The sequence below is a fragment of the Corvus moneduloides genome, chromosome 10 (assembly GCF_009650955.1).
Source record: "Corvus moneduloides isolate bCorMon1 chromosome 10, bCorMon1.pri, whole genome shotgun sequence".
NCBI lineage: Eukaryota > Metazoa > Chordata > Aves > Passeriformes > Corvidae > Corvus > Corvus moneduloides.
The window spans coordinates 11,793,485-11,820,453 of record NC_045485.1 but is presented as its reverse complement, the minus strand read 5'-3'; the positions used below and the strand labels follow the sequence as shown (position 1 = coordinate 11,820,453).

The following is a 26,969-nucleotide window of genomic DNA, read 5'->3' as shown; positions in this document are numbered from 1 at the left end:
CATATTAAACAGAATTCAAGATCTGCAAGAAGAAATCAACTTTACATGGTCACTTCTATGCAATCAGAAGGTTATGTATTTGCTACATTAAGAGCTTGTAAAAGAAAAAAGTAACCTGCATCCATTTTGTTTTTGAAGTTTTGCTTAATCTTGCAGTGAGACAGGCCCCACTTGTACTGATACTGTACAAACACAAAGGATATCTAGATGCATTTTTTCTCAAGGGTTCTTAATTTTTGAATGTTTGGAGTGGTTTTAGCCTTTTATACCAGTTGCACATGTTGAATCTTATTGAGGGAGCTTTCATCAGAGATTTTAAGTAATTATTATTATGCTCTTAGTTTTGATAAATTAAATTAGTTCAAAGGAAAGTACTCTTAATCAGATACTGAAGTACTTGGTACCTTTCTCTGACATACATCTATTAGCTGGATGTCAAGAAATAGTCAAAGAGAATAAAAAGTCAAAGAAGTTGTGACTTTTTAATGTGTTGTTCCTTCGGGAGGAGAGGTAAAGCAGTCGTTTCTTGGCTTTCTCTTTCATGTGCTTTCACTTCTCTGTGATCCATACCTTTGTCCCAGTGACCTCTGTGACTGCCCGTGTGAGGTGAGAAGCCTCTTCTTAATGTGGCTTTAACTGTCGATAGTATTCCTGGTTTAAAGATCCAGTAATGTCAGACTTATCTCACAAAATACTGTTTTGTTGTTCATAATGCAGTTTTTTATAAGAGAGGCCAAACCAGAAGTGCAAGGGGGAAATATTTTCAATGTTTTTGCTTTTGCTTTTTCTGCTCTAAATGAGTTAAAACTAATTGACTAATTCTTCTGATGAAATTTGGGTTAAAACTAAATTCTACTGGTACTAGTTTGGGGTTGAGCATTCCGAATTTTATTGGTTTACTGTGAATGTTTCTGGTTGTTTCTGTTTAAAAATTACTACCCCATCTAAGGGTAATACGGGAACATTTGTGTCACTAACTCTGTTTCAACAGTAATTTTAGATGCCGTTCGCTCTGTGAAGGCACGAGAGAATTGCTGCAGCTCATGACTTTGTGTAACTATGTGTAATGTGTCCGTTGATGCTCAGTGCCTTCAGTGACAAATCCCGGGGCAAACATACCTCGTTTACTGTAAGGAGGAGTTGAGGTCAGGCGGTCTGATCACGGGGGATCAGCATCGCACCGTGGGCATCTCTCCCAGTGGCGCTCGCTGAATTCAGCCTTTTAGAAAAGCCCTTAACATTTGGTGTTTCACTAAAAGCCTTTTTTTCGTTCATGTGGTAGATTTGTGTTGAGACTGCATAGACGAAACACGGAGCTTTGCTTTCATGTTCTTGCTCTGTCCGTGGGATCCCGGGGTCGAGGCCCTGACCGCCCCTCCCGGGTGAGGGCGCGGCAAGCGGAGCCGCACCGCCCGCGCTGGTCCCAGGCCGCGGCCTGCCTTGGCCGCCCCCGGCGGCCGCCACCTGCCCGCGCGGCGGCCCCGCTTGCTGCCCGCGCCCATAGGCCGAAGGAGCGCCCGCCCCCGGCGGGCTGTGGCGGGCGCGGCCGCTCGGCCGCCCTCACTCCGCGCTCCGTGCCGGGCCGCACCGGGCGATGCCGTGCGGGCAGCCCGACAGCGGGGCCGCCCCGGCGCGGTGCGTACTGGGGGTGGACGTGGGTAGCACGGTGGTGAAGTGCCACGTCTACGACCGGGCGGCCGCCGTCAGGGGCTTCAACTGCAGGGAGGTGAGTGCGGCCGGGTTGTAGGGCGCGCTCCCGGTCCGTAGCCCGGCCGAGCGGCGAGAGCAGCCGGGGGCGGCACCTGCCTCGGGAGCCGGGCGGGGCCGAACGTGCTCGGTCTGCCGCGAGCGGTGCCTGGGGGCCCCGGTCGGGGATCGGCGTGGCGTGGCAGGCGTTCGCAGGCGCTCACCCAGCTCGGCTGGTCCCGGTGCGCGGGCGTCCCCTGACAGGAGCGTCTTCCCCTCCCGAGGGGTGAAAGGGAGCCCGCAGCCCCCGACCCGCGCGGGACCGCCGTGGCACTCACCCGTTGCTTCGGTACTCACTCTCTTCCACCTTTCCCGGTTACCTTCGCTTCGGTCGCTTACCGACTAATCCCTCTCTGAACAAAACCACGTTTGTTAGTAGGGCACAGCTGAGATTCGCTTAGGACTTGTGTTTACTCGCGTCCCATCTTGTAACAGCGCCGTGTGAAAAAGAGCCAATTTTGGAACGTTAATTTCAGGCTGCTTTAGGTTTGTACGACTCGAGATTTTAGGATCAGGGCAATCTCCACAATTAACTTTTTTTACTGTTACCTATTGCAATGAAAAGCTTGCAGCGAGGAGAATTGTTAGAAATATGATGGATTTTGGAAATGGAAGGGGCTGCTCTCAGTGGAGCTGACCCTCCCTGTCGCTGGAATCTTGTCTGACAGGTGATTCCTGGCCTGCTGTGCTGCCACTGAGAAACTCAGAGGCATCAACGTCTGAGTTCAGCAGTGCAGCAGAAACAGCTTTCTGACACACCTGCTTTTCTGTTTTCAGCTCTGAAAGGGGTTTTACAGGCTCCTTTATTCCAAGGGGTTTGGACTTCTGTATTTCAAGGGGTTTGAGCAGAGGAGGTCTTCTAGAGATCACACACCCATGTTTAACAATGTTTTAAAAGTTACACTGTTGTTTCTTCTCTTGCAGGAGATTCACAAAATTAAGAAAAAATCAGATTAACCCAAATGTATTTGCTGGTTTCTGTGAACTAGGGATCATAATAATGCTATTTGTGTTTCCTGAACAGGTGGAATCACTTTATCCTCGTCCTGGATGGGTTGAATTAGATCCTGAAGTGCTATGGAGTCAATTTATTGGTGTAATCAAAGAGGCTGTACAAGGTAAGGGCTTAAACTTCAAGAAATCATTTATTTATCAAAATAAGTAAAATTAGTTACTTGGATAATATTTTTAGGTAGTACTGAAAATCGTCACTGGGCACAGGTCTGCAACATGCTTTAAGGCCTATTCAATCATTATGTAAGATAGCGCACTTCAGTTACCTTTCTCCTTTCACTGGGACCAGATTAGGATTGAAGTAGAAGCAGAAGCAATGTGAATACTTGATTTACGCATCAGTGCCAGCACTTTGTTGCTCCAGCTTTTTGTATATGCGTCCTTCCCCAGTGTCTGTTCCTCCAGATGCCTCTGTGCAGGAACAGAGAGTAGGCTTGTTCCCCTTCCAGTGCCCCATTGTTCCACCACCACTTTGTATGTGCAAGTGCGAGTGTGTGAGAGAATGAATTCAGGATGCTGCAGAGCTGTGCTCACTCAATTGCAACCTGATATTCCTGCTTTTCCCATTCAAACTATGAGCAGTTCTTACTGTCCTATTCCTGTATTACTGTTCTTTTCTATTTGTACTTTAGCATAAAAATTCCTGGTACTCAGTGCGCTGAATACATACAACTCCCTTTTCTGCCAAACCTCTGATGGGTTTTTTTTCCCCCCTTTTCTGGATGCTGCTCTAACCTAGCTCTTACTCTCTACAACTCTCATAGCTGTCACATTAATCCAGCTCCAGTGTTCTGCCATCCATCCTGGATCACCTTCTGTGCCATGTTGATGCTGTGAACCTGTCAGCTGGACCCCAGCTCACCTGCCCACAGTGCTCCAGCCTCCTTTTCCTGTGTGTGTACATCGCACTCTTTCATTCAATTCGTTCAGTTCCTCCTATTCAGCCCCTCTTGCTTGGTCTCCAAGTATTGCTCTGCCTTCAAACATGGCTCATGGCAAAACTGCTCCTTCGGAAGGCTGCCTAAGGGAACAGGGAAAGTAAACATCACCAGGTGTAAGCTGAAGGTGATTATTTTGGGCTCTTGGTTTGTTTTGTCCGCAGCCACAACTGTTTGGTCACAAGAACAGCAATGCCACCTCAACCCTCAAAGACCTTACTGTCTTCCTTCATTTCTATTCTGTGGGACAAATCAGGAAGCGAGACTTTTCATCTAGTTTTAAAAGGGGAAGATTTCCTTGTGGCCAAGCTGCACACATTGTCAGCAAGTCATTTTTAAGTGGGTGTGTGAGCATAACTCACAGTGCTGTCAAAAGAAGCAGTGCCACCCTCCTTTTTACAGAGTCGTTTCTAGTCTAGGGCAGCTTCCTGAGTGGAATCGCTGTCCGGTTGTTTATGCCAGCAGAGCTGCACCGATGTTTGTGCTGACGCAAGAGAGGGTGTGGTACCAGGGGCAGGAATGACTGGAAACAGAAGGAACATAGTGACACTTGGGTTTGCAGGGCTTGCGGAGCTAAACATGTGATTCCATGCATGTGTGGATGAGCTGCTGTAGTCAGTACTACCTAAAGGTGGAAACTTCTGGTGCCAACTCTCTTACTGTAGCACTCCATCCAAAAGACAGCTTAACTGAAAAATATCCATGTTTGTCTTTAGGTTTGTTTTCGTCTGTAATGGAAGTTAGCTCCACTTATGTGTATGTCTGGAGAGTATGATAGCTGACACAGGGAAAGTGGTGGGACTGTGCAGGTTGTGGAGATGGGAAGGAGTAACACATGCCAGTAGTCCTTAGTGAGCTATGGAAGTACTTGTATAGCTTTGCCTGAAAAATAAATAGTGCTATTCTCAGGCCACCCACTCCCAGGTCCTCCTCCTGTACACTCCCACTACCAGCAGCACTTGTACAGGCAGGTGGAGCAGGTTACCTTGTGAAAGCACTGGTTTAATTTTCAGCTGATTGAGGAATTGATAGCACTGCTGGCGGGAATGCAAGGACCCAGTGTAAGGGGAGGTGCACAAGCACATGTAGAGTTGGGCAGCACAGGATGTGCCCTTCCTCTGTGAAACTCCTTCTGTAGTTGTCACTGAGAGGGTGCTGGGTGTAGAGTCTGCAGGACGTGTTCACACAAATGAGCAGCTTTGCACATGAAAGTTAACATGAGAACACATATGAGCAAGACATACTTAACCTGTGATTGGTTCAAATAGCTGGATTGAGAGCCCTTCAGAGTAACAGTACTTACGACAGGGTCGGTAGTCTGTCATTTGAGTGGAAACTTTTAATGTATATTTTCTTCACGTAATTTTGCTTCTATAAGTATGGCTGGAGGTACTTAGCAAGCTGCCCAGAGTTGCTTTGAAAATAGCTGTAGATATATTTAATTATTTACAGTTATATTAGAAAAAATGTTCTGTAACGGTTATTTGAAGGTAAGGTTTAATAGCAAAATTGGTGTATACCCAAATGTACATTTTTGTACTTCCGACTTTAAAGTATATTTTGTTGCATTGAGTCGTACCTGGTTTAAGCAAATTCGTTCTTAGGAATTTTGAAACATTGCTTAAGAAATATTTAAGGTGAGACATGTCATTATCAAGGTGATGTAAAAAGTCGTGGCATATTCCCATTAATCTATTTACTGCCTGCAGGATCAATCTAGTTTGTTTCTTTATAGAAATTCTTCTGTAAAGGTACTTTTGTTGGTGCTTTCATTCACATTCATCTATGTGAAATACACATTTTAATTGATTATGTGGGCATATGTAATCTGGGATTGCTCATGTAAAGTACCAACAGGCCTTTCAGAGGGTGGAAAGGGTCAGTGTGCCACAACTGCTTTTGGAAAATTCATAGGTTTTTTCATCTGCTTTGGAATCAGTTGTCTGACTCAGAGCTCTCTAACATTTCACTGTTCTAAACACTTAGCTGGACAATTTGTAGACATTTATATTCTCATAAACTGTTATTTTCCCAAGTATTCCATAGGTTTTATAGTTGTATTTTGTTTGCTTCTCCAAATAAACACTTTTTTTTTGTGATTGTCATTTATTTTCGGTTTTTAGCTGCAGGACTCCACATGAGGCAAATTGCTGGTCTTGGTATCTCCACACAGAGAGGAACTTTCATTACATGGCACAAGTATGTATGTCATGTGTTCTTTAAAATGAATTTGTATTCATTTGTATTCAGAGACTGGATGGAAGCAGGCTGTAGAAATGTTGAACTCAAAAGTAAAAAATGTCAAGTCACTCATGTTCTCTTGTGTTTGCACAGCAACACCTTAGAGCAGTTCAGAACTATTTGTGAGCGTGTGGTCTTTTTGTTCTTTGTACGTTGGAAGAGATGAATACATATGTATTTTTAAATTCTGCTGAAAAGTCTGACACTTCAAATGTCTGTGGGCTGATTTACTAATTCCTCAGATCCACCAGGAGGATATGCAGTTATTATAGGAACTGACCTAGTGTTTATTGTCCTGACTGGAAATAGTGAATGATGTTGAATGTTTTGGGCAGTCTGTGTTCTCTAGCTTTAAACGTTCAAATACTGTTTTTCAGGAGGACAGGGAAACCCTTTCATAATTTCATAAGTTGGCAAGACTTAAGAAGTGCTGAACTTGTGAATTCCTGGAATAAGTCCCTTCTGCTGAAGGTAAAACTGTGCTAATCTAGATACCACTTGGATATATTAGAGCTGTTTAACTTTTATGACAAGTAAGGGCAATATATGGAATACTTCAAGTGTCCTGTTCTCATGGTGATGTGATGTGCTGTGTCCTAAAAGCATTTAACTGAACAATATTAGCATGGAAGATAGTTCCAAGAAAAAAGTGCGGTACTGGTAGCCTAAAGTAATTATTATGGGAAGAGATACTGGTAGGTCTGATGCTCATTTTGTTACTTTTTAGTCTGTTAAATAAAAATGTTGCATGTTAACACTGCTACAGCATAGATTTTGGATGTAGGTAGGTCTGGGTTTTTGTGGATAGGGCTTTTTGTTTCTTGGCTTGTTTTTTCATGAACCCTTTGCTCAGATTATCTATAGGAGGTACATTTTATGCTGCTTCTGGCTTGTGCTTCATGCCTTTAGAAGAGAGAGATTTTCTGTAAGTGCAAAAACAAAAGTTACTTTTCCTCTAAGTGGAAACTAACCAATACAGTCACAATAGAAATTAAATTCTTGGGTTTCTTTTGTGAAAACTCAATTAATGATTAAATTTTGGTAAATCTACTAAATCATGATTGAGCCTGTCAGCTGCAGGAGAATTTCCACTGGAATAATGGTATGTAATGCTGTCAGCCACATCATGCATTGTGCTCATAGAGGTGACCAGTGTTGGAAGTGCAGAGCAGTGTCTGTCAGTGCTCCAGCAGAACTTGCTAAAGCAGCCTTGGTTAGAGCAGCTGCTCTTTCATGTGGTGTGTTGCAGGAAGGCTGTCTGTTGATATGAAGATCCTTACATAATCTGAATCTTATGTCAGCCACTTTGTGTTGTCATCCTTTAAAGATAATTGATAAGTAACCTTTAAAGGGCAAGATTAAAAATTAAGTAACTGTTTTCTTTTGAAACAGGTAATCCATATTATTTTTACAGTGCTTCATTTCTTGACTGGGAATGATCGATATTTGGCACCCAGTTTTCTTACTTTTTCAACACATCAAACTTCTATGAAGTTGTCATGGGTTTTTAAAAACATACATGAGGTAAGCTGTAAAGGGAAAAACAATAGGTTTCTTAAGTCATAATAGTGGCTTGTGACTTGGGAGTGTTCAGGGCCAGGCTGGATGGGGCTCTGAGTGACCTGGTTTAGTGGAAGGTGTCCCTGCTTGTGGCAGTGGAGTTGTAACTCTTTAAGATCCCTTCCAGTCCAGGCCATTCTATGATTCTGTGACTATTGGCTGTAATTGCTTCAGTTTTGTCTTGCTTGTTCTTCTCAGAAGGACCAGAAAGAATTTTATCTGTGTTAATGTTCAAAGCCTGTCTAACTAAGTGGTGACTTATAGTCATACAACATTTTTCTCTCATTCTGGAAATGTGCAGTAGTAAAAAGCTTTCTTCATACATAAGCAACATAATAAAATCATCTTACTTCACTTGATACATTTATACAGTTAGTGATTGTACTTCGTTTTAAAGCTTTTTGCACTCTAGTTTTGCATGACAATTTTATTTATTTTCAATGGGCCTTCTTATCTTTCCACTCTGCATTAATTCTAGTGTCCTGCAGTTTCACAAATAATACCATACTGTACAGTTCATTTTGCATTTTTGTGAATTGGAAAATGCATGCAGAATAAGTTGTGCTGGATTAATCTAGAGCACTAATGAGCCCTGAGCTGTTTGTTGCTATATTCATTGCTCTAATACTCACCATGCAGGACCTTGTTTTCTTTATCCACCACTCTTTCACCACTGTTATAATTGTGACTGTAAGTTTCTTTTCATAAGGCTATGATGCCCCTACAGTAGAAGACTAATTACTTTTCTTTCCTTAGTAACAGCTGTAAGAAAGTGTTCTTATTTTCTGTTAGGAGCATGAACTTGTAGGATAATATTAGTTACATAGCCAACTTGGCCTTTTTAGAAGAAAAGTTTACAATCAGGGACTTATTTTCTGAGGACATTCTTATTAACCATGAAGAAAATTATAAAAGGAATCAGTAAGTATGCTTCTCTTATTGTACCCAGTTGTAAATACTTTTTTTTTGCATGTATATTTTTTCCCAGGCTGAAGAAGCTGCCAAAAAAAACAACTGCTGCTTTGGAACAGTTGACACATGGTTACTGTATAGATTGACTAAAGGTGAACATTACAGTTCCTCTTAAATATCAATAAAACACACCGGAATCTAAGAAATTATGTTCATGACTTGTCATTTATATATCCTAGAATTCAGATGCTTTTTTGGAATTTGTGCTTTTGTATATTCAACAAAAATTGTGATGTATTTACTGTTACGGAAAGAACTTCTGAATTCATTATTCTTTGGGCCTGCCTGGAAAGGAAATACTTATTCAGTGTAATCAGCTTTCTGAGAGTATAAGATTTAAAGAGGACTAACAGAGCTAATTAGTGTTGATTGACGAAAAGTACCTGTAAAACAAAAGAACAAAGAATTGTTATAAATGTGGAAGAATTATAAGTTTCTATCCTGAGGATTAATGCCTGAGGAGTCAGATTATGATTGAGAGTGATGCAGTTGGTGTGGTACTGTTGGCTGTTCTAGACAGGTTCATGAGGGGAAATAAGGTAATTAATGTGTGCATGTTTTAGTGAGCAGCAGGTAGAGTCTCTGTGCTCATTGTATCATTGTGATTTTGCTCATACACGCACTTGGTTTATATTTCATGAGGGCCAATGAGATGTTTAGAGAAAACTCTTTAAGTATTTGGATGTCTAACAATCTTACTTGGTTCTGTTTCTTTTCATGGTAGGTTCGGTGTATGCTACAGATTACTCAAATGCCAGTTCTACAGGCATTTTTGAACCCTTTATGGTATGTGCTGTTCCCAGAAAATGTTGTTGCTATTTATTGTGCTTCTCAGAGGGTTGCTGATGTTTTTGCTTTTTCCCGTTTCATTTCAGAAATGTTGGAATCCCACTTTGTGTAATCTGCTTTCTATTCCAATGTCTATTTATCCACCAGTGAAAGACACAAGGTAACTATGAAGGCATAATTAAAAGAATACAATAACTGTTAAATTAATTGCTAAATTAATTATGATAATAAATACTAAATACTCTGCACAGGCCAAATAATACACAGGTACACAAAAAAAAAAAAAATTATGTACTGTTATACTGTATATAAAAGTCTATAAAGTCCAAAACTTTTTTACTATATTTCTTAAAGTGATAGTTCTAATGTTTGCTTTAAGATAAATCAGTAGCATTACCTTTTATGTGTGATCCAGACCCAGGCTGTATGTACCTAGACTTCATTTTAACAAAAAGGTCATTTTAATGTTGTGATTTGTTTTAAGCTTCAACTTTGGATCAACTGACTCTGAAATATTTGGGGTACCTATTCCAATAATGGCAGTGGTGAGTGAGAGTATTTTCTTAAATCTGTGTGTTTATACTCTCTTTATCTGGCTTTGATTTAGTACTTGCTTGTTTCATAAGTATTCTCTATTCATTCTTTGTGACTTAACTACAGTAGAATTGATTGTTGAATTTTTCTCCAAAAACCCAGTTTGCAACCTTAGAGGGAAGGAGGAGAAAATAACAAGATGGGATTTCTACAGGTTGAGGTTCATTAAGGTTGTGTGGCCAAATGATTAAGTACTGAATGTAGGACTCTTAAGCTCTGGTAATGCCGATGTCTAGCTTAAAATCAGGTGTTCTGTATAAAGTTATGCAAGAGTCCATTCTGGCTTGACTTCAGTAAGACTGAACAACTGTAAGAGTATTTGTTAATAGATCCATTTGTGGTGCCTTTTATCTCTTTCTTATTTTTCACTAAAAATAACAAGTAACATGTTCTTTTCTCAGTCGTTAGAATTTGGATAAGAAAACTCAAAGTGATGACTTAGAGCGCAATCTGCTTGAATTCAGCTAAATGAAAAAACTGTCCCCTAGCTAGTACAAATTTCTCTCTCTATAAAGATCTGTGGACTAAATCTAGTAAATCTACTGTTTGACCAAGGCAAAAACATAAGTAAATACATTTAATAACCATCATCATTGTGGAAAAATGGAGCATGGAATAATTTGGTACAGGAGGGGTATCAAGGAAAAACAAAGGCAAGACTCATGACTTCAACTTTCTATTTGGAGAAAGTGGAATTCAGGCCAAGCTCCTCCGTTCTGCTCCCTGGGATTGCAAATGCCCCATTTATCCTTGTTAAATATTAAATCACAAAATACTTCTTTTGTTTCCATAATATTTTTCAGTGTTGCAAGCAGTACTACAGACATTCACGTTGTGTCCAAACCTGGTGTAATTTGATGCCAGTGATAAGTCTGACTGTTGTAATGGCCTGCAGATACTTAAGAAATTGTATATGAGTCCTCTCTGAATGCTCAGTTCCTGAGTGGTTACTTGTATTCAGAACTCTGAACTGTTTACAATGATACTTGCAAACCCAACAGAATTGCAGGTTGGTAGTCAATAGCTAACTTGTCCTATTATTCTTGTTGGATTGACAGGTAGCTGATCAGCAGTCAGCTATGTTTGGAGAATGCTGCTTTCACCCAGGAGATGTTAAACTGACAATGGGAACAGGTGGTTTCTGGAATGTGAATACTGGAGAGCATCTCTTTGCATCACGGAGAAGTAAGACAGTGAAGTTTTGGTTTTAGAGGATTTTATTCTTTCAGCTGTTCCTTGATAGCTGTTAATGCTGAGGGTACACAAAGGAATAAAACAGGGCTGTGCTTTTCCTTCTGTCTATACATGTAGAAAAACAGCTTAGGAGTTCTTCAGGAGAAAAGACTGTGGAAAATTTTAATTAGCAATGTAAATTTTGGTTATCCTAAAGTAAGCTTCTCAGGAAGAGAACTTAAGTAGCATTAAGTAGCATCATTAGTAATTATATCTGTTGCCTGCATCCCTACTGTTTTGTTTTTTCCTTCACCTGTTCTTCATAGCAGTATTACACAGTACAGGAATGGAGAAAAAAGGGATTGGTCCTCTGGCTCATCGCATCAAAATGTTGCAGTGGATCACTGCAAGTTCCTCCCCTTGAGCCCTTGCACATTGAAGCACCTGCAATGAAACAATGCAGGATTAGAAGTTATTAGGTTTTTTTAAAATACTAGAAATGTGTTTCCCAATGTGTTTCTAGTGTTTAAAACTTTGTCTTTCTGAACATCTGTGGTCTGTCAAGCTTGTTAATTTGTCAGAGTTAGCTGTTTGTCAAGAGAACAGCACTGAAGATGATACTGAAGTAAGTTTGCCTACACAGTCTCTCTCTGTCTGTCGTATTTTTAAAGAGTTACTAATTTCAGGAGTCTAATGCTTAAAATGGGGTAGGGCTGGGAACGAGGACAGCAGTGTGCTAAAGAGAATTTTACCAGCTCAAGTCTTGAACGACCTTGGCAAATATAAGAGATGTGTCAGAACTGAATAGCATAGACATTGAATTCCCTATGAATGCAAATGCTTTTTTATGCTAATAAATCATGTCATTATGATGATATTTTTTCTTATGAAATCATACATATGTAGTCTGTTAAAATGTAATAGCAAAAACATGCTGTAAGGTTTTTCAATTTAGCTACTGTGTACTGATAGGAGTTAAAATCTTCTAAGGCAGTGCTGTGAAACTTCTACTGCTTTAGGCTGTTACTTATGTTAAAATTATTTTCCTTATGTTCTTTGGCTGTCGTGGCGTATGGTTAGTGCGACAAGTTAAGTACCTGGCTTTCCCAGTGCCCTGGGCATGAAATGTAGTGTGTTCAATCTTTAAAGTTGACATATGTATTTAAGACTGCAAGATGAATCCCTACAGCATCCTTGTGCAAGATGTTCATTAGCTGCTGTTCCAGTTTCTGGTCTACATTTAGCTCCTACATATAACAGTTAAAAAAAAAGAAATAAAGTAGTTCCTTCAATAGTAGCACTTCTCACAATTCAATGATGGAATCATGTTGAATAGATTTAAAAGCTGCCTCTGGTAGTCTGAGGGTTCTTAGTACCTCTGGTCAAGTGTCATGCGGATCCATTCCATAGAGGTAGAGTTATGTTACACTACTGGAGACTCTAGTGTGAGCATCTTCAGGAAGGCCACATGATGGGTGGATGTCTTTGTCTCTAATTAGCTGCTCTTCTTTAGGATCTTTGGCTCAATTAATTTTTTGGACCTTTTTATTTGTGGCTGTTTCTTTGGTAAAAAATAAAGATTTCAAGGGACACCTGCACTGATGATCTGGAGTTATGTATATTACAGTCCCCTTTCAAGAGACAGACACACAGACTTTAGTCAGTGCTGCTGATTGTTTTGTACGGTAAGCCAGAGTGCCTCCAGCACTAACACAAGTTTCTGCAATTGCACTGGTACTACCATGCAACTCATTTCGACACAGGCAAGCAAACTCGAGATGATTCTGTGAGAAACATACATATCAGCAAAGTCACTTTGAGAAAGCAGAGAGAACCCCTAGATCTTTCTGATGTTTTTCTGGTCCTTGTAAAGGTAAACTGGGACTCATTTACCTGTGTTGCATTACCCATGATCTCTGAATCCTGAGCAGGGTTCCATGAAGTCCGGGTGCATTCTTCACTCCAGCAGTTACTGTGCTTGGCTGGTGTTGTTGTTGCAGTGACCACTACTTGGGTTCTTATCTAGTGACCTGAAAAGCCATTTGCAGGTGAAACTTGTTTTCTTTTTTGCTTTTTATGTGAGGAGGCATTGCATATTAAAAAGGGAATTAAAAATTACATCACTTTCATCCTCTTCTGTGCCTAAGATCTGTGCTCTAAATTTGTGTTGCTTTTTTTATGTGTATATGTCTGTTTCAGTTTTGTGTTTCCCATCTGAAAGTCAAGCCTTCATGTTCTATATTTTGGGGAAAAACACTCTTACTTTATAGAAACCCTTGGGGAAAGTTGGATGGACTTAAAACAAATAGAAAAACACTGATAAATTTTTAGGTACACACAATCTCTTACATAAAAAATAAAAGCAGGCGCAGATAGCTCTTCAAAGGTGGCTTTTTTTGTAATTTGATTGCAATTCTTTTAGGTTAACTTTTGTCTAACAGCCTGGTCCTCAATTCTCTTGTAATCCCATCATTAAAGTTTTAAAAACACAGTTAACCTCTATCAGTGACTTTTTTTAGCTTAAATTCTACAAAGGAATTGAATAAAGTCTATTTATTTTTTAGGTGGATTTATCGTGGGGAATTCTTGTATATGTTTTTCTGGAAACATTTCATTTAACTGAGTGTTTTGTTTCATGGAAAATCATTAAGGTCTATATCCACTGATTGGTTGGAAGATTGGGGAAGAAGTTGTTTACTTAACTGAAGGTTCTATATCGGACATTGGCACTGCAATAAAATGGGCTCAGGATATAGGTAAGTTCTTTAATTTTATAGAGGGTGAAATATGTAACTGCTTAAGAAGCTGTTTTATGGGTTCATAGTTATGTTACTGGATTTGATGTTATTATTCATAATTGAAGAAACTAGTCTACATACTTTGGACAGCAGAAATGCACAGCCTTGTTGGTGCTCTGCTGAGTGTGTTTGCTGCAGGGAGTTTGGTTTGCACAATCATCTCCTTTTCAGTCTCTGCCTCAGACCCTCCTGCCTAACTAGGCTTTTATTTTCCTAAAACATTTTACTCCTCACCTGCTTTCTCTTGAGTGTGACAAACCTCCTGATTCCACAAGGACTTGCTGTAATGCTTTTGAGAGGTCTTGAACTATACATCTCAGAACTGATAACAGGTTTGATTTATACGAAAATAACATGAAGAACTTTTCAAGCAACAGTATGTTGTTTCACATGAAAGTAATGTGCCTTTTGGCTGTTGTTACTACTTTGTAATGAAAGGTTTTGCATTCCAGTATAATGACAGACTAAGAAAATACTACCTCTATAGTAGTTGATGTTCAAACCCACTGATTGTTCATAGGACAACTGTTCTCAGTGTTCTAATTAGGACTTAGAAATTTTCTTGGCTTACTCAGAAATTTAGTACATTTTTACTAGGATGAGAAAAAAGCAATTAGCATCTCAAACTTTGGATTGTCTGGGAAAGGTTTTCCTCATGTGTAGCTCACCACAAAATTCCACATTTCTTGAAGCTGTCAGCTTTAGATGCATAAGTACATACATGTGCTGTGGTATGTGCCCCTGAGGATTAAGTATGACTCAGATTGGTCCTCACATCTTCATCGCCCAAAATTTGACTAAGCCTAGAGAGTAAAAGCCATTAGGCTTTGGAGGAAATTACTCAGTTCAACACACAGGTCAGTGCTGCAGACTCAAGTGTCAGTGCTACATATATAAGCTTGCTACTTCAGATTCCATAATTAAAATGGAGAGTTATCCATATGGAACTTACTTATACTTAAAATGGATATCATTGGTATATGCAGAAGTATAAAGGATTTTTTGCTAGTCAGTAGTAAAATGGTCATGACCTACAGTTGCTACCACAGAAAAAGAAAGTGGGGGAAGTTTTAGAAATGGGGCAAATAAAAGGCAAGCTGCTTTGAACTCTGTAACAAGTAAGGCCTTTTTTTTCTGAAAATATTATTGCGAGAAGCAGAATTCAGAAACTTTTATCAGCTTTAGAGAATGGAAAAACTTTAGCTCTTCAGAAGGAATTGGGCCAAAACACAAGGTAAACTAATGGCCTCAGTGGTGAGGCTCAACATGGATGAAGAGGAGACATAATAGTGTTAAAAGTTTGGAAATAGTAATTTCTGCAGCAAGGCAGACTTAGTTTAGGGACTTCTTTTAGTGAAGTCATATAACTTCTAAGAATTTTGAAGGAGTAGTATGTGTAATTTCAACATGAAGTCAGTCTTCCTTAATTTTTGATTTTCTGTCCTGGCGTAGAGGTGCTGTATGTATAATTCAGTAACAGCAAAGACAACAAGAAGGAAAAAATGTGATTTAGGTTTATTAGTCTGAGCACAGTAGAATCCATAGTTCTCCCACAAATTTATAAAGGTTACAAAGGTAAATTGAAACTCCTTATAAGTTACCAAGATGGGTTTTTCAAAGGTAAGTTGAGCTAGATTAACCTAATTTATCTTTAATAGGAGAATTCACTTCTTTAGACAAGAAAAAGCAATAGTTCTCATGTACAGGAGACCTCTAGTCTTCTGTAAAATCATGTTATGTGGCCACATAAGGACATTATTAGTCACAGCTGTGGAAGATGGATGTTAGTACAAGAGTTGTATGTGGGTGAAGAACAAGCTAAAGAGGAATGTCTGTAGAGTTATGAAAGAAGACAACTGGCTGGGCAGAGAATAAAAGCAGTGTCTATCCAAGAGGCATTATTGTGATAAGAGGTGATTACCTTATGTGTCACTTGTAAAGATCCTAAGGGTGCTGATAAAATATGGGTGTTAAGGTCTTTCTCTGTAGTTGTTTCGTGGTTGGGCTGAGAGTAACATCATCTTTGGGGGGAAAAATATGTTATATTTTATGAATCTAAAGTTTTATGCCTTTATCATTTTTAATTCCAATTTATGTCTATTTGGAAAGCTAATGACCTTATACAGGATGTGAAGATTAAAGGGCTACAGTACAACAGATGGGAGAGGATCCTTTTGAGTTTATCCTTCATCTGAAGAGTTAGGGATTATTAATGTGGCTGATGGACATGAAGTAGAGAAGTGATTGTTTCCCTTGGAACATGTAGTTTGAAAATACTACAAAAGGAGTAGTCTGACGATTTTTTTCCCTTAGTGAGACAAGATGAAGAAATTGAAGGAAATAATAACATCATACAACCTATGTATTTTTACAGGACTTTTCACCAACATAGATGAAACAGCAGAAATGGCACAGAGTATTGCTGATTCTCAAGGTGTTTGTTTCATTCCAGGTTTGCAGGTAAAATTATTATTAATAATATAGTCAAGAATATATATTAATAACCCAATTAAAATTAATTTTTACACTTTTAAAGGTAATAATTTACATCTTATCACAGTATTTATTCTGTACTGCTGTGGTGGTTATTGTCTGTTGCTCATCATGCTATGTGAAGACCGTTGTCATATCAGAATGGTTAAATGCCATCTCCCCCTTGAGAAAAACCCTACCAAATAGGAAAATTAGTGTAGGACAGATAAACGAAATTATTTGTTTCCAGTAACACAGGCAATGCCTGCAGAGACGCAAACCAATGTCACAGCTTCTCTGCTATGAAGTGCAGAGCTTTCATCAAGACAACTGTTCTAAGCACTGTTCTAAAATAATTCATTTTATTCTGACTTGTTTCAAGGTGTAGGTTGTAATTCATCAGAATATTTTAAAGTACTTAAGTATTAGCAAGATTTCAAGTCCTGGTGTTATGAAAAGCAATGATAACATTTAAGCACTTCTCCTGGGAATGATCAAACTCAGTATAATAGACTTTTATCTTAGAAGTCTTAATAACTATTTGGTTTCAGTGTATACCAGCTCATCTCTCAGTGTGTTTCTAAAAGTTTGAGTTCTTTTAAATCTTCATTTGTCTACCATGCTCAGTTTGATCATTCCCAGGACTAGTGTTTTTTTCTGAAGAAACTCAACATCTTTAACCTTACCTTTGTCTGAGTTCTGTATGCTAAGGAACAAAGCAAAAAAGAATTAAATTTCTTCTCCAGATAGCCCAGTTTCCTTCAGTGTCACTGATAACAGGCTGTTGTATACACCAATAAAAAGTATTATTGGCCTTTTCAGTATTACTTTTAAAAGTCGATTCATCTTTCTTTCAGTAGTTCAGGAGGGGGCGTGAGTGAAACCTTGTTAGAGAACAGCAATAAGATCAGTAATCCCAGTATGCGCTGTCCTAGGCACTTAGTGTACACTTTAAATGTATTTTAAAGGGAAATTATGTGGATTAGTCTTTTTAGTTCGTCTGATTTGGAAGAAGTCACTTAAGCATCTTGCTGTTGAAAGAAGCAATTTAAAGCGTTCACTGAGTTAGCTAAAATAACACTATATACCTCTTACATGCTGTTTTCAATTTTCTTCTTTCACTATGCTGCCTGTAATTTTTGTAAGTTATTTTTTTCTTACTCTTTAATTTCTTTCTCAAAAGCCTTCAAATACAATTCACTGAACTCATGGTGACATCTTTTCTCCAGGTTTCTGGGTGTGACCCATATTTATGTGCCTCTTTCATGGGTCTGAAACCTTCCACTAACAGAAACCATCTTGTTCGAGCTATGTTGGAATCTGTAGCTTTCAGGTACTGTTTGCTAAATTATCTGGCTTATATTTTCTTACGTTTGCTTTTATTTAGATCAGCAGTGTTAAATGGATACATGGACTTTGCAGTTTGTACAAAACACTACTGTTACACTGGAAAGGAGTTTTAAGGGCATTTTTTAGCTGCTTCCTTTTTTTTTTAACACTTTGCAAATAAACTTGTGTGTATTTGTTAGTTCAGAGTTTTTGTCATTAAGTAACCATATAGAGATTCTTAAATTATGTTGTTTTCTGCATGTTCTAAAAGTGTTTTCTGTTTAAAGTTTGTCCTTGCTCTCCTGGCAAGAGTTTTGTCAGAAGCTGTAGTCCTCTCTAGCTGTGTTTAAAGTATCCCTGAAGCTGTAAGTTTTATATTAGATTTTGTTTAAAGTTTGAAATTTTGGTGTTTTATAAAACAAAGTAACAGGCCTCTTAAACATCTTCAAAGATATGAATGGACAGCAGCTTCCAGATCTGTGAAGGCTAAAGATACCACTGCTGGTCACTGCTGATACCACATCAGTAGCTCACTGCCTTGCCAATCCCCCATATGCCTCAGATTGGAGTTGAGTATGGATTGAGCCTGGCTCACGCTGCACTGTGGCCTGTTAGGGAGCACTGATGTGGTTCCTTCCATGTAGTCAACAGCTTTGCTTTGGGCATAAAAATCTCCTGCAAAAAGCCCAAAAAGGATGTCTGGAGGAGGGCGGCATTCTGAATTGCTGCAACTGGTTTCTAATGCATCTTCTTTCTGCGCTGTAATTCCTGAACTGACACATGGGTCTCTTGAAAAGGATGTTAAGGGATGTTAAGAATATCATCTCGTTCAAATACTGCTTACAAATAACTAGAAACAAGTAGAGATCCTTTGTGTTTAGAATTTCTCCCGTTAAATGAAATGGCTTCAGGAAAAAGTCAAACATAAAGCCTTCAGATATTCCCCTTACTGAACAGCTGGATAAACTCCAATTAGCACTCTGTTGGCCTACTTTCCTCACTCTAAGCCACTTGTTACATCAACAATTCTATCCCTAGAAACCTATCAGTAACTTTCAGTGGGAAAAATGAACCTTCTACAGTGACTTGCCATAGAATGGACCATGATATAGCCATACTTGTGCCTTTGTAATGAAGACAAAGACCAAAGACCAGTTTCAGTGGGCTTGGGTTTTTAATTTATGCATTCTAGAAACTTTTTAGCTATTTCAGAAGTTCTGACAGAACTGAGGCTTTTCTTGCCTTGCATTTATTTTCTATGTAGATACTGAAAACACTTTGTTTGAATGCTTAATTCAACTAAACATTTTTTTAAAGAAACAAACTGCTTTATGATATAATTGTGAAGAAGGTGCACATTCCTCTTCGAACTATTCGGTAAGTTCCCTGTAACTTTTAAATTTCATGTATGAGAGTTTGATTTTAAATAGGTGTGAGCTTTATTATGCGTTTTATCGTACTGTAAGAATTCTGTTGTTTAGAAGTAGATGATTTCCAAGTCAAATGTTAATGTAACTTAAGCAGCAGTAGAGTCTATGCACAGCTATTGGCACTGGTGATTGTTAGCAGGTGAGTAATGAATTGCTCTAATTATTAAAACAATAATTAAAAAGAAGGTGAATCCATGTTTTCAGGTAGCACTAGAGTGCATACAGCTATGCCTACCCCAAAGGTCATTCTATCCTTTGTCATCGTTCTTTCATACTGACATTTTATGTGCTAGGTTTTTCACAGACTATTTTTTAAAAACATTGGTTAAAACTGGTTCTGTTTGTGAGGGAAAGAGGGAGAATAGTTTTACAGTTCAATTGTTAAGACATTGGTTTTGCTTTAATCTTTGAAGAGCCATATCAAATACAGTGCAGTAACTGTACTCCCTAGAATTTGCTTTCGCGACATTTGGGAAAAATATAGCTGAATTAAACATTGCTGGAAGACTACATTTCACATTTTGGTAGAGACTTTCCTTGAGCACACCAGTTGGTCAGACGCTCCAGCCCTCTGAGGCTCAGAAAGCTCTGCAACAAAGTTCCTCCCTCGGGCAGACAGGCCAGCATGACACTGCAGTCAGGAGGAGAGGCAGGCGTTCCCATCCATCCTGTGCCTCTGCAAAGGAAGAATAGACTGGCAGGCATGCAGGCAGAAATCGGACTCTCAGTGGAAGAAAAGTGAGAGTACAAAGTGGGAGAAGGTAAAAGTTTCTGCTTTCCATCATGTATATGGAAAGACTAGGCAAAGGTGATGGAAACAGCTGGGGTTAGGGGTTTAATGAAGAGGAGAAGATGAAAAGTATCAGAACTTTGATTACTTAGGAAACTTTTTTACACAGAAAATTTCATCCAAGATTTGAAAAGTCACATTAAGAGTTCAAACTCTTAAAAGCTCTTAAAATATGGGAAGTGTGGAAATACAGCTTAGGGAGCATTAGAATTCTGATTCCATTTACATTGCAATGTAAACTTTAAATTATATGATCATGTTCTTTTTTATTCATTGATATAAAATTGCAGTTTTATATAGTGTCTGTATTACTTAACTAGCATCAGTAGCAATTCAGCTTGTGGATTAAATGTTAAAACATAATGGGACACGCTCAGTGGGGTTCTCAGTAGGGATGTAAGCTGCTCTACCATTCTTATGTCCTCACATCTTTTGCATTTGTCAATTACTTTTGATTTTTTGTTGTTGTTTTTTTTACTCCTTAAATTAATTTATTCCTTTTTTAGCCATTATCCTGTATTCCTGTTCCTTCCTGGTCTCTGGGCATTGTTTTTATTAGTCCTCTAGATTTCTATTACTTCTCTTTGCTTGTCTCAACACCGTCAAGGAAAGTCCAGAGAAAGAATTCTCAGCTTTAGTCGACTGTCCTGTAACTAATGAGTTTTATTACCCAACACTTTCTGTAGCAATAAACAGCAGATGTCTTCTTTGCACCACATTTGATAGAGCAACAGCTCCACACATGGCTGGTATTGGAGTACAAGAACATAATGAGCCTATCTAGGACATTTCGAAGATTGCTTTTTGTTATAGTTATTTTTGTTTGCAAGAGTGATTACTTTTAAATCTCAGACGATTAAAGAACAGCATTGATAAGTTCTAGTTTTCTCCATTAGGTTGGTCTCAGATTAGGAAAACAGACAGATGGAAGCGTCATTCTGAATTTCCTCCTAAAAAGAAGCAACTGTGAAGGCATTTTAGCTAACTAATACAAAGATTTGGTAGTAAAGAAAAAGGTATTTTTCCAGACCTGAGAACACCCGAAAGGGTTTATTTAGTGTAATGGTTTTGACTGTTGTCATATTGTGGTGGTAACTATGTAAAGGTTCTGTTATAAACCCTAACATTTCAGCCAAGATGATGTATAGTTCTAAAAGACAGAGCTTTCAGAGCTTTTGATAGTGTCGTCTGTCCCTGTCTATCATTCCTACCCCAGTTTATAAAGGTGGTTTTGGGTTGTTTTGGTTTGGTTTTGGTGGTTTGGGGTTTTTTTTGGCACCTTGTTCTGGTCTCTAAATTTACCCATAAAGTGGAAATGCATTTGTGCATGAGTGACAGAAGATTTATGCATACGTGTGAAATACCAAAAGTTGGTATTTTCTGAACATGATTTCTGAAATGTTGGCAATAAGCACTTAACACATTTTTTTTTAACTACTTCTTCCCTTCTCCCTATAGAGCTGATGGAGGTGTCAGTAATAATAGTTTTGTCATGCAGATGACGTCAGATTTAATTAATAAGAAAATAGAAAAACCTGCAAATGCAGACATGTCTAGTCTTGGTGCAGCTTTTCTAGCAGGCCTTGCTTCAGGTATGTAGACATTAAAAAGGCTTTTTTCCCCCCTTTATAATGTGTGTTGTAAATACAATAGAAAAGAGATCAGACAAAAAAAGGGCATAACTTCAAATAATTGTAAAATCCCCCCCAAAGGATAACTTCAGCCATTTTTGTGGGGACCTATGGTAAAGAGTGTTTATGTTTCTCTGTACAGTACAATTAGAAGGATGTATTACTGGAGAAGAAAGGTGAATCCTGTCTTTTCTGCCTGCTGTTCCGTGACCAAGGCACTCCCATGTCCATTCCCATACTGGTGCTGCCTGAGTGGTGCTAGCTGGAGACGGACCATGTGGCCAGGGAGCCACCGCGCTCACCTGCAGCCCTGACATTCCCACTGAAGCTGTGTCCTGTGCTCTGTGAACACAGCCTTTATCCTTTGAGGCTTTCACAGGAATGGAAGTATGAAATAAATTATTGACAGGAAAAACAACTCTACTCACACAGAATTGTTTCATATTGTTAACCAGACTTAAAGCTACAAACTGTTGATGCTTTTGCTTAATGTGCACCTACAAAACATGTTTTTGTTGAAGTGCTTTGATATGTAAATAACATACTTCACAGATGAAGGTAAAAACGATATGCTTGGGTAAGACTTATTCAGCAAGTAAAAGTGTAAGAAAGTTGAGACCCTTGACAGATGAGAATGATTTAATAACATAAATTAATAGGAATTTGTAGCACCAGCTGTTTCTTGCCATTTATACAAATTTTTAAGACAGTAGGAAAGCAGCTAAGTATTGGTTTCTGTGGTCCTTCTTTGTTGAGAAGGACCTGCAACTAAAAGCGGTTTGTGGATGAAACCTAAGGGAACTTCAGTGTACCAGAGCTGTTCCTTGGAAACCGTCCCAGTTAAACAGATGCACTGTTGTCAGGATTCCAAACAAGTGGATCCTATTGGAAAGGATTTTCACAATGTTAAAAATATGCTTCCCTCTGAGAAAGTTGTTGGTAGAGTAAAGAAAGGCTGTCATGATTTCTTACTGTGTTTCTGCTTTGGATCTCTTGGAAATAGATTAAAACAACTCAAAAAGAACATATTTGCAGTTGAACTGGAGAATGAATTTTCTGTTTATAGGATTTTGGACTGACAAAGAGCAACTAAAGAAGCTAAGGCGAATAGAAGCAGTGTTTGAGCCCCAAAAGGATTCAGAGGAATACAAACCTGCTATGGATGCATGGCTACAAGCAATGAAACACTCACGACACTGGTAGAAATTGGCATTTTAATTTTAGAAGAATTAAGGCAGTTTAATTCATATTCTGTAACATCTTGACATTAACAGGACAGTAAAAAACCATAACTGAAATTTGTGATGGTGTATTATAAGTTGCGTGGTATTTCAGTTACCCCCCTACTGCTGGATTACTTACCATACTGTAATGAACCTTCCCATCGTCCCTGTGGCAGCTGTGGTCCAGCTGCAGCATTTGTGTCCCTTCAGTGACCTCCTTTGGGTGGCCCAGCTGCTCAACTCCTACCATGTAATGCACATGGGCTGTTTTAACTGGGATGGGTTTTCTGCTGAGCAACTCGCCTCCCTTCGGATCTTTAAAATCTTCGGTATGTTAATCATCAAGGAAGGGTAAAGGGCACATTTACTCCCCTAGGCATTGCTGGGAAACAAAATGATTGTTGGGGCTGGGTTGTGATGAACTCAATTGTGTACAAAGACATTTTTTTGGTAGTAGCCTGTTACCACCCTTTGGTGGATGCTGAGTGCTGTGATACATTTTTTGTGCACTAGATTTAGATGAAATACAAAAGTAAGTAGGTTTTCAACACTACATTTAAAAAATCCAGGATTTTTGTAGCTGATACTTTGTAGCTAGCTTGTAGCTCAATTTTTAAAAATTTTATAAAGACCAAACGCAATCTTATCTGGTGTGGCCAGCACAGATACATTAAAACTAGTTCCAGGTATGCTATCTAACTTGTAAAAATCTGTACTATTAGTATTTTCAAGGCCATTCTTAAATCCTATTATTATTAGCTAAAAGGGAGTAAAAAGTCTATTTTTGAAGCCATCAATTACTTTTGTATTTTTTAAGCAAATAAATTATAATTAGAGAAATGTGTAGTTAATTATTCTTATATATTTTCTTATTACTAATATTAAATCACTGTACTTTTCTAAGGATTATGTGTAAATCAGCTTCCAAAATGTAAAATGATTAAACATTTTAATTTCAGAATAATATTAAGTTCAAGCTGTGGGTGATTTGTATTCCACACACATTGGAGATAAGAAATGTTTATACATTTAACATCATTCAAAGAGGGCTGAAGAACTATAATTCACTTTTTCTTGTGCTGAAACACAGAAGGTCAAATCATACACCATTTCCTTCAATCATGTACCCTGAGTTGGAGCATCTACTCTAGCTGTGTTCAGACTCCATCTCATTTACTTGTCAGCCTTATCTTAATGTGCCATTTTTCTTGTTCTTCTGTTACGTTCTGTCCTTCAACCTGTGCTACATCTTGGCAATTTTTTTTTTCCTCTGGGTATCTTTCCAATTCTCCTGAACCTTCTTTAATGTGAATCCTTAAATGAAGTGCAGAAGCAAGTCTGTCTGCTGATTTCTAGTAATGTGCCAGGCTGTAGTGCCAAGATTCCAATATAAAGTCCCTCAACGAGATTTCCTCCACTCCTCCTCCTGCTGTAAGGTAAGATCCTGCAGTTACAGGATATGTTAAACAATTGCTTTGCTTTAACGCCTGTATTCAGCTTGTGATTTTTCTCTGTCATCACAAAGTCACTGCTAAAGAAAATGCTCATTAGCAAGAAGGTTCTCTCTCCGAGGCTGGGCAGAAAGGCTTTCAGTCCGGCACTCTGGACAGAAGTTTGTGCCTCAGTCACTGGTATTCTACACTTTGTTCTCACTGAGGGATTTTAGTTTCATCAACATCTGCCTGGGTATAATGTCCACCTATTGCCCTTTTGTTGAAGGCTCCTTGACTTAGGTGCACTTGATAGCCTGGAGGTTTTTGCTGGGCTGAGCGGGCACTGTTGCAGTGCTCCCAGACAGAGCTCTGACAGGACTTAAACCTGATTCTGTTCAAATCACTCTGCTGAAGGTAACTCAGCACCATGTGCCTGATACTGCACCTTTATGTGGTGGTGGTTTTCACCCTGGCAATGGCACACCTAAGAGACAGAAGATACCCAAGACATTATATAGTCCTCTTGCTCCAGGTAGTGTCCTAGAGGACACATTCTGGATAACCATTTTATCACTGTCACTGTTTAATTTGAAGCAGGAATTTAACGTGTTCTCTTTTCACTAGCCTCAAATCTACAGGAGAGAAACTTCACTACAAATTAAGGATGCAAAAAGGCCTTGGTATATTTACCAGCTGAACCTTTCAAATGGCCTGCAGAGTTGGGAGTTCTGTTGTGGAGAGGTTCAAAGTAGGGAGTACGTCTCTGAAACAAACAGGGGTGTCTGAAAGTCTCCCAGGATGGAGTAACTTTGGTGATCGGAGCATTTGCTACAGCTTATGACATGAAGTTGCCCGAAGACTGAACAGACTAATAGACACGTTGAAGAAATTTGGTTACTGATCAAAGCCTCTTTTGCTTATCTTTTACAAGAAAAATTGATTTTATCTTCCCAGGAAATCTTTAATGTGATAATATCTAAAAGTGGTACCTGTTAATTGATAATGGATTTGAAGTAAGCTTTAAATACACTTTTACAGGTGCTGTGCTGTCTCAGTTTTTGCTACACAGAAGGGCATTAAGACCATTTTAGAACCTCACTCATACTAACTTTTATTTAAAACATGACAGCTTTTACTGCTGCCCTTTTTTACTTATATTTCATTTGTCTCAAGGTTGTTTTCATCAGTTTGGAAAGTATATGCAATTTTACATTTTCTATCAGCTGAGTTTGATAGTAAAGGTAAAAATACAAAATTACAAATATTAACTAGTTCGTAGTTTTGTCATTTTAAGATACTCAGTTGAGACTGAATATTTTACTTGGGACTGGACAGTAATGCAGCTCATCAGGCATGTGAAGATTTGCAGTTCAGTTGAGATGTGTTAATGATCTCTGGGCATTCTGCCTTCACAGATACACACAGTGCTGATAGTAGGTAATGTCATATCATTTTGGCAGTTGTATCTCTCATAACGTACAGTCCTATTAACTATGTGAGGACTATGTGGCATGAAAAATAATGTCTTATAATAATCCCTCTATTGTTAGAGGGATCTTGCTACTATTGGATTAATTGTTGTATATCAAGAGAAAGGGCAGATTAAACAGCTGTCAGATAGTTGAAAATATTGAGCAGCTATATAAATTTTGTTACATAGCTAAAAAAAATGAAGCCAGCTATGTTTCAAATCTTAACTGAAATGAACTTGACCAATACTTTTGAGTACTGTTTTCTTTAAGCAGTATTTTCTGCTCTACTATAACAGCTAGTTTTACGTAAAATTAATTCAGTTGCTCTTATCTGTTTTTAACAAGAGCATTTAGACTTACCTTCCTGTCAGGAGAAAGTAAAAAAAGCAAAATACTGAGTTGCTGTTTCAGCCTGCTACCTTCTATTGGCATAACCTCTCTAGCAAGATCCTTCAACTAGTCCCACTATTTCCAGTATCAGGGCACAGCACGAGAGGCTCACCAGTTGAAGGGAAGCCTTGTGGAAAGAGGTAAGAACCATTTCCTGCCAGTAAGTGGGGTTGTATTACTGGTCTGAGCCAAAAAGTACAAAGTTGTGAGCCCCTCTTGAAACAAAGGGTGACAGTCCTGCAGATGAGTCGGGTAATACGGCAGTGCTGTGACTCAGAAGTTGGGCAGTATGGTAGTTTAAGGCTTTATGGGTAGTCAGGGCAAGTTCAGCAGGAGAAAAGGGGTGGTGGTGGAGGGGGAGCCTGTTTTGGGTTAGTGTTTGTGCAGGTTATCACAGCAAGGGCAGGAAAGCGGTAAAACTAGCAAATATTGAAAAGTGATGTATTGTGAAAGGGGAAGAGCTTCCTGCAGGGCAGGCATTACTGGAAGTAGCTGCTAAACCCACACCTTAGCAGGTCTAAAAAACCCAGTTCTGTTTTTCAATGCAGCCCTCATGGGATAAAATTTGGGATTTGTGAAAGTTCTGGAAGATTATGTATTGGTTTAGAATGTTACATCAATAGAGTACTTACACTCATGCAAATTGGTCATTGTTTCACCACCTTCAAACTCAGTAGTGTGTGTATAAATATATATATATATACATATATATAGTTAGTCTGCAATTTGCTATTGAAACAAATGCAAACTACAGCAGTGACCTTTCTTCCGTTTCTCTCCTTGGTGGTTAAAATGGCTATTTTTCATGTTCATAATCAGTTCCAGTATCTGACTTCAGCTCATCAGTGTTTCTTGCAAAAAAGTAAATAAACCAATGAACCAAAAAGAGATATATGAAGCCCAAGTGTCTTTATTGAGGCTGGTTTCAAGTATTTGTTTAGCTGTGGTGACTAATAGTGCGTGTATGATCTGCA

General features: G+C 38.8%; 2 protein-coding genes across 2 annotated transcripts in view; both read left to right on the top strand.

Annotated features, from left to right (window-relative positions):
• The window catches only part of XRN1 (5'-3' exoribonuclease 1), a 42,938-nt gene extending 40,081 nt beyond the window's left edge, over positions 1 to 2,857 (top strand). Inside the window, exon 45 of the transcript XR_004241970.1 lies at positions 2,771 to 2,857. The gene's annotated coding sequence lies outside the window, so the exon portion shown is untranslated. The remainder of the gene's footprint in view (positions 1 to 2,770) is intronic.
• GK5 (glycerol kinase 5) lies at positions 1,552 to 26,885 on the top strand. Its single transcript, XM_032118862.1, has 16 exons — positions 1,552 to 1,726; positions 2,771 to 2,864; positions 5,822 to 5,897; positions 6,317 to 6,410; positions 7,332 to 7,463; positions 8,488 to 8,563; positions 9,196 to 9,257; positions 9,347 to 9,420; positions 9,745 to 9,805; positions 10,913 to 11,039; positions 13,679 to 13,783; positions 16,200 to 16,285; positions 17,527 to 17,630; positions 18,944 to 19,003; positions 21,305 to 21,438; positions 22,544 to 26,885. The coding sequence occupies exons 1-16, from the start codon at positions 1,595 to 1,597 to the stop codon at positions 22,678 to 22,680; spliced, it is 1,554 nt and encodes a 517-aa protein (XP_031974753.1). The 5' UTR covers positions 1,552 to 1,594; the 3' UTR covers positions 22,681 to 26,885.
• The last annotated feature ends 84 nt before the right edge of the window (positions 26,886 to 26,969 follow it).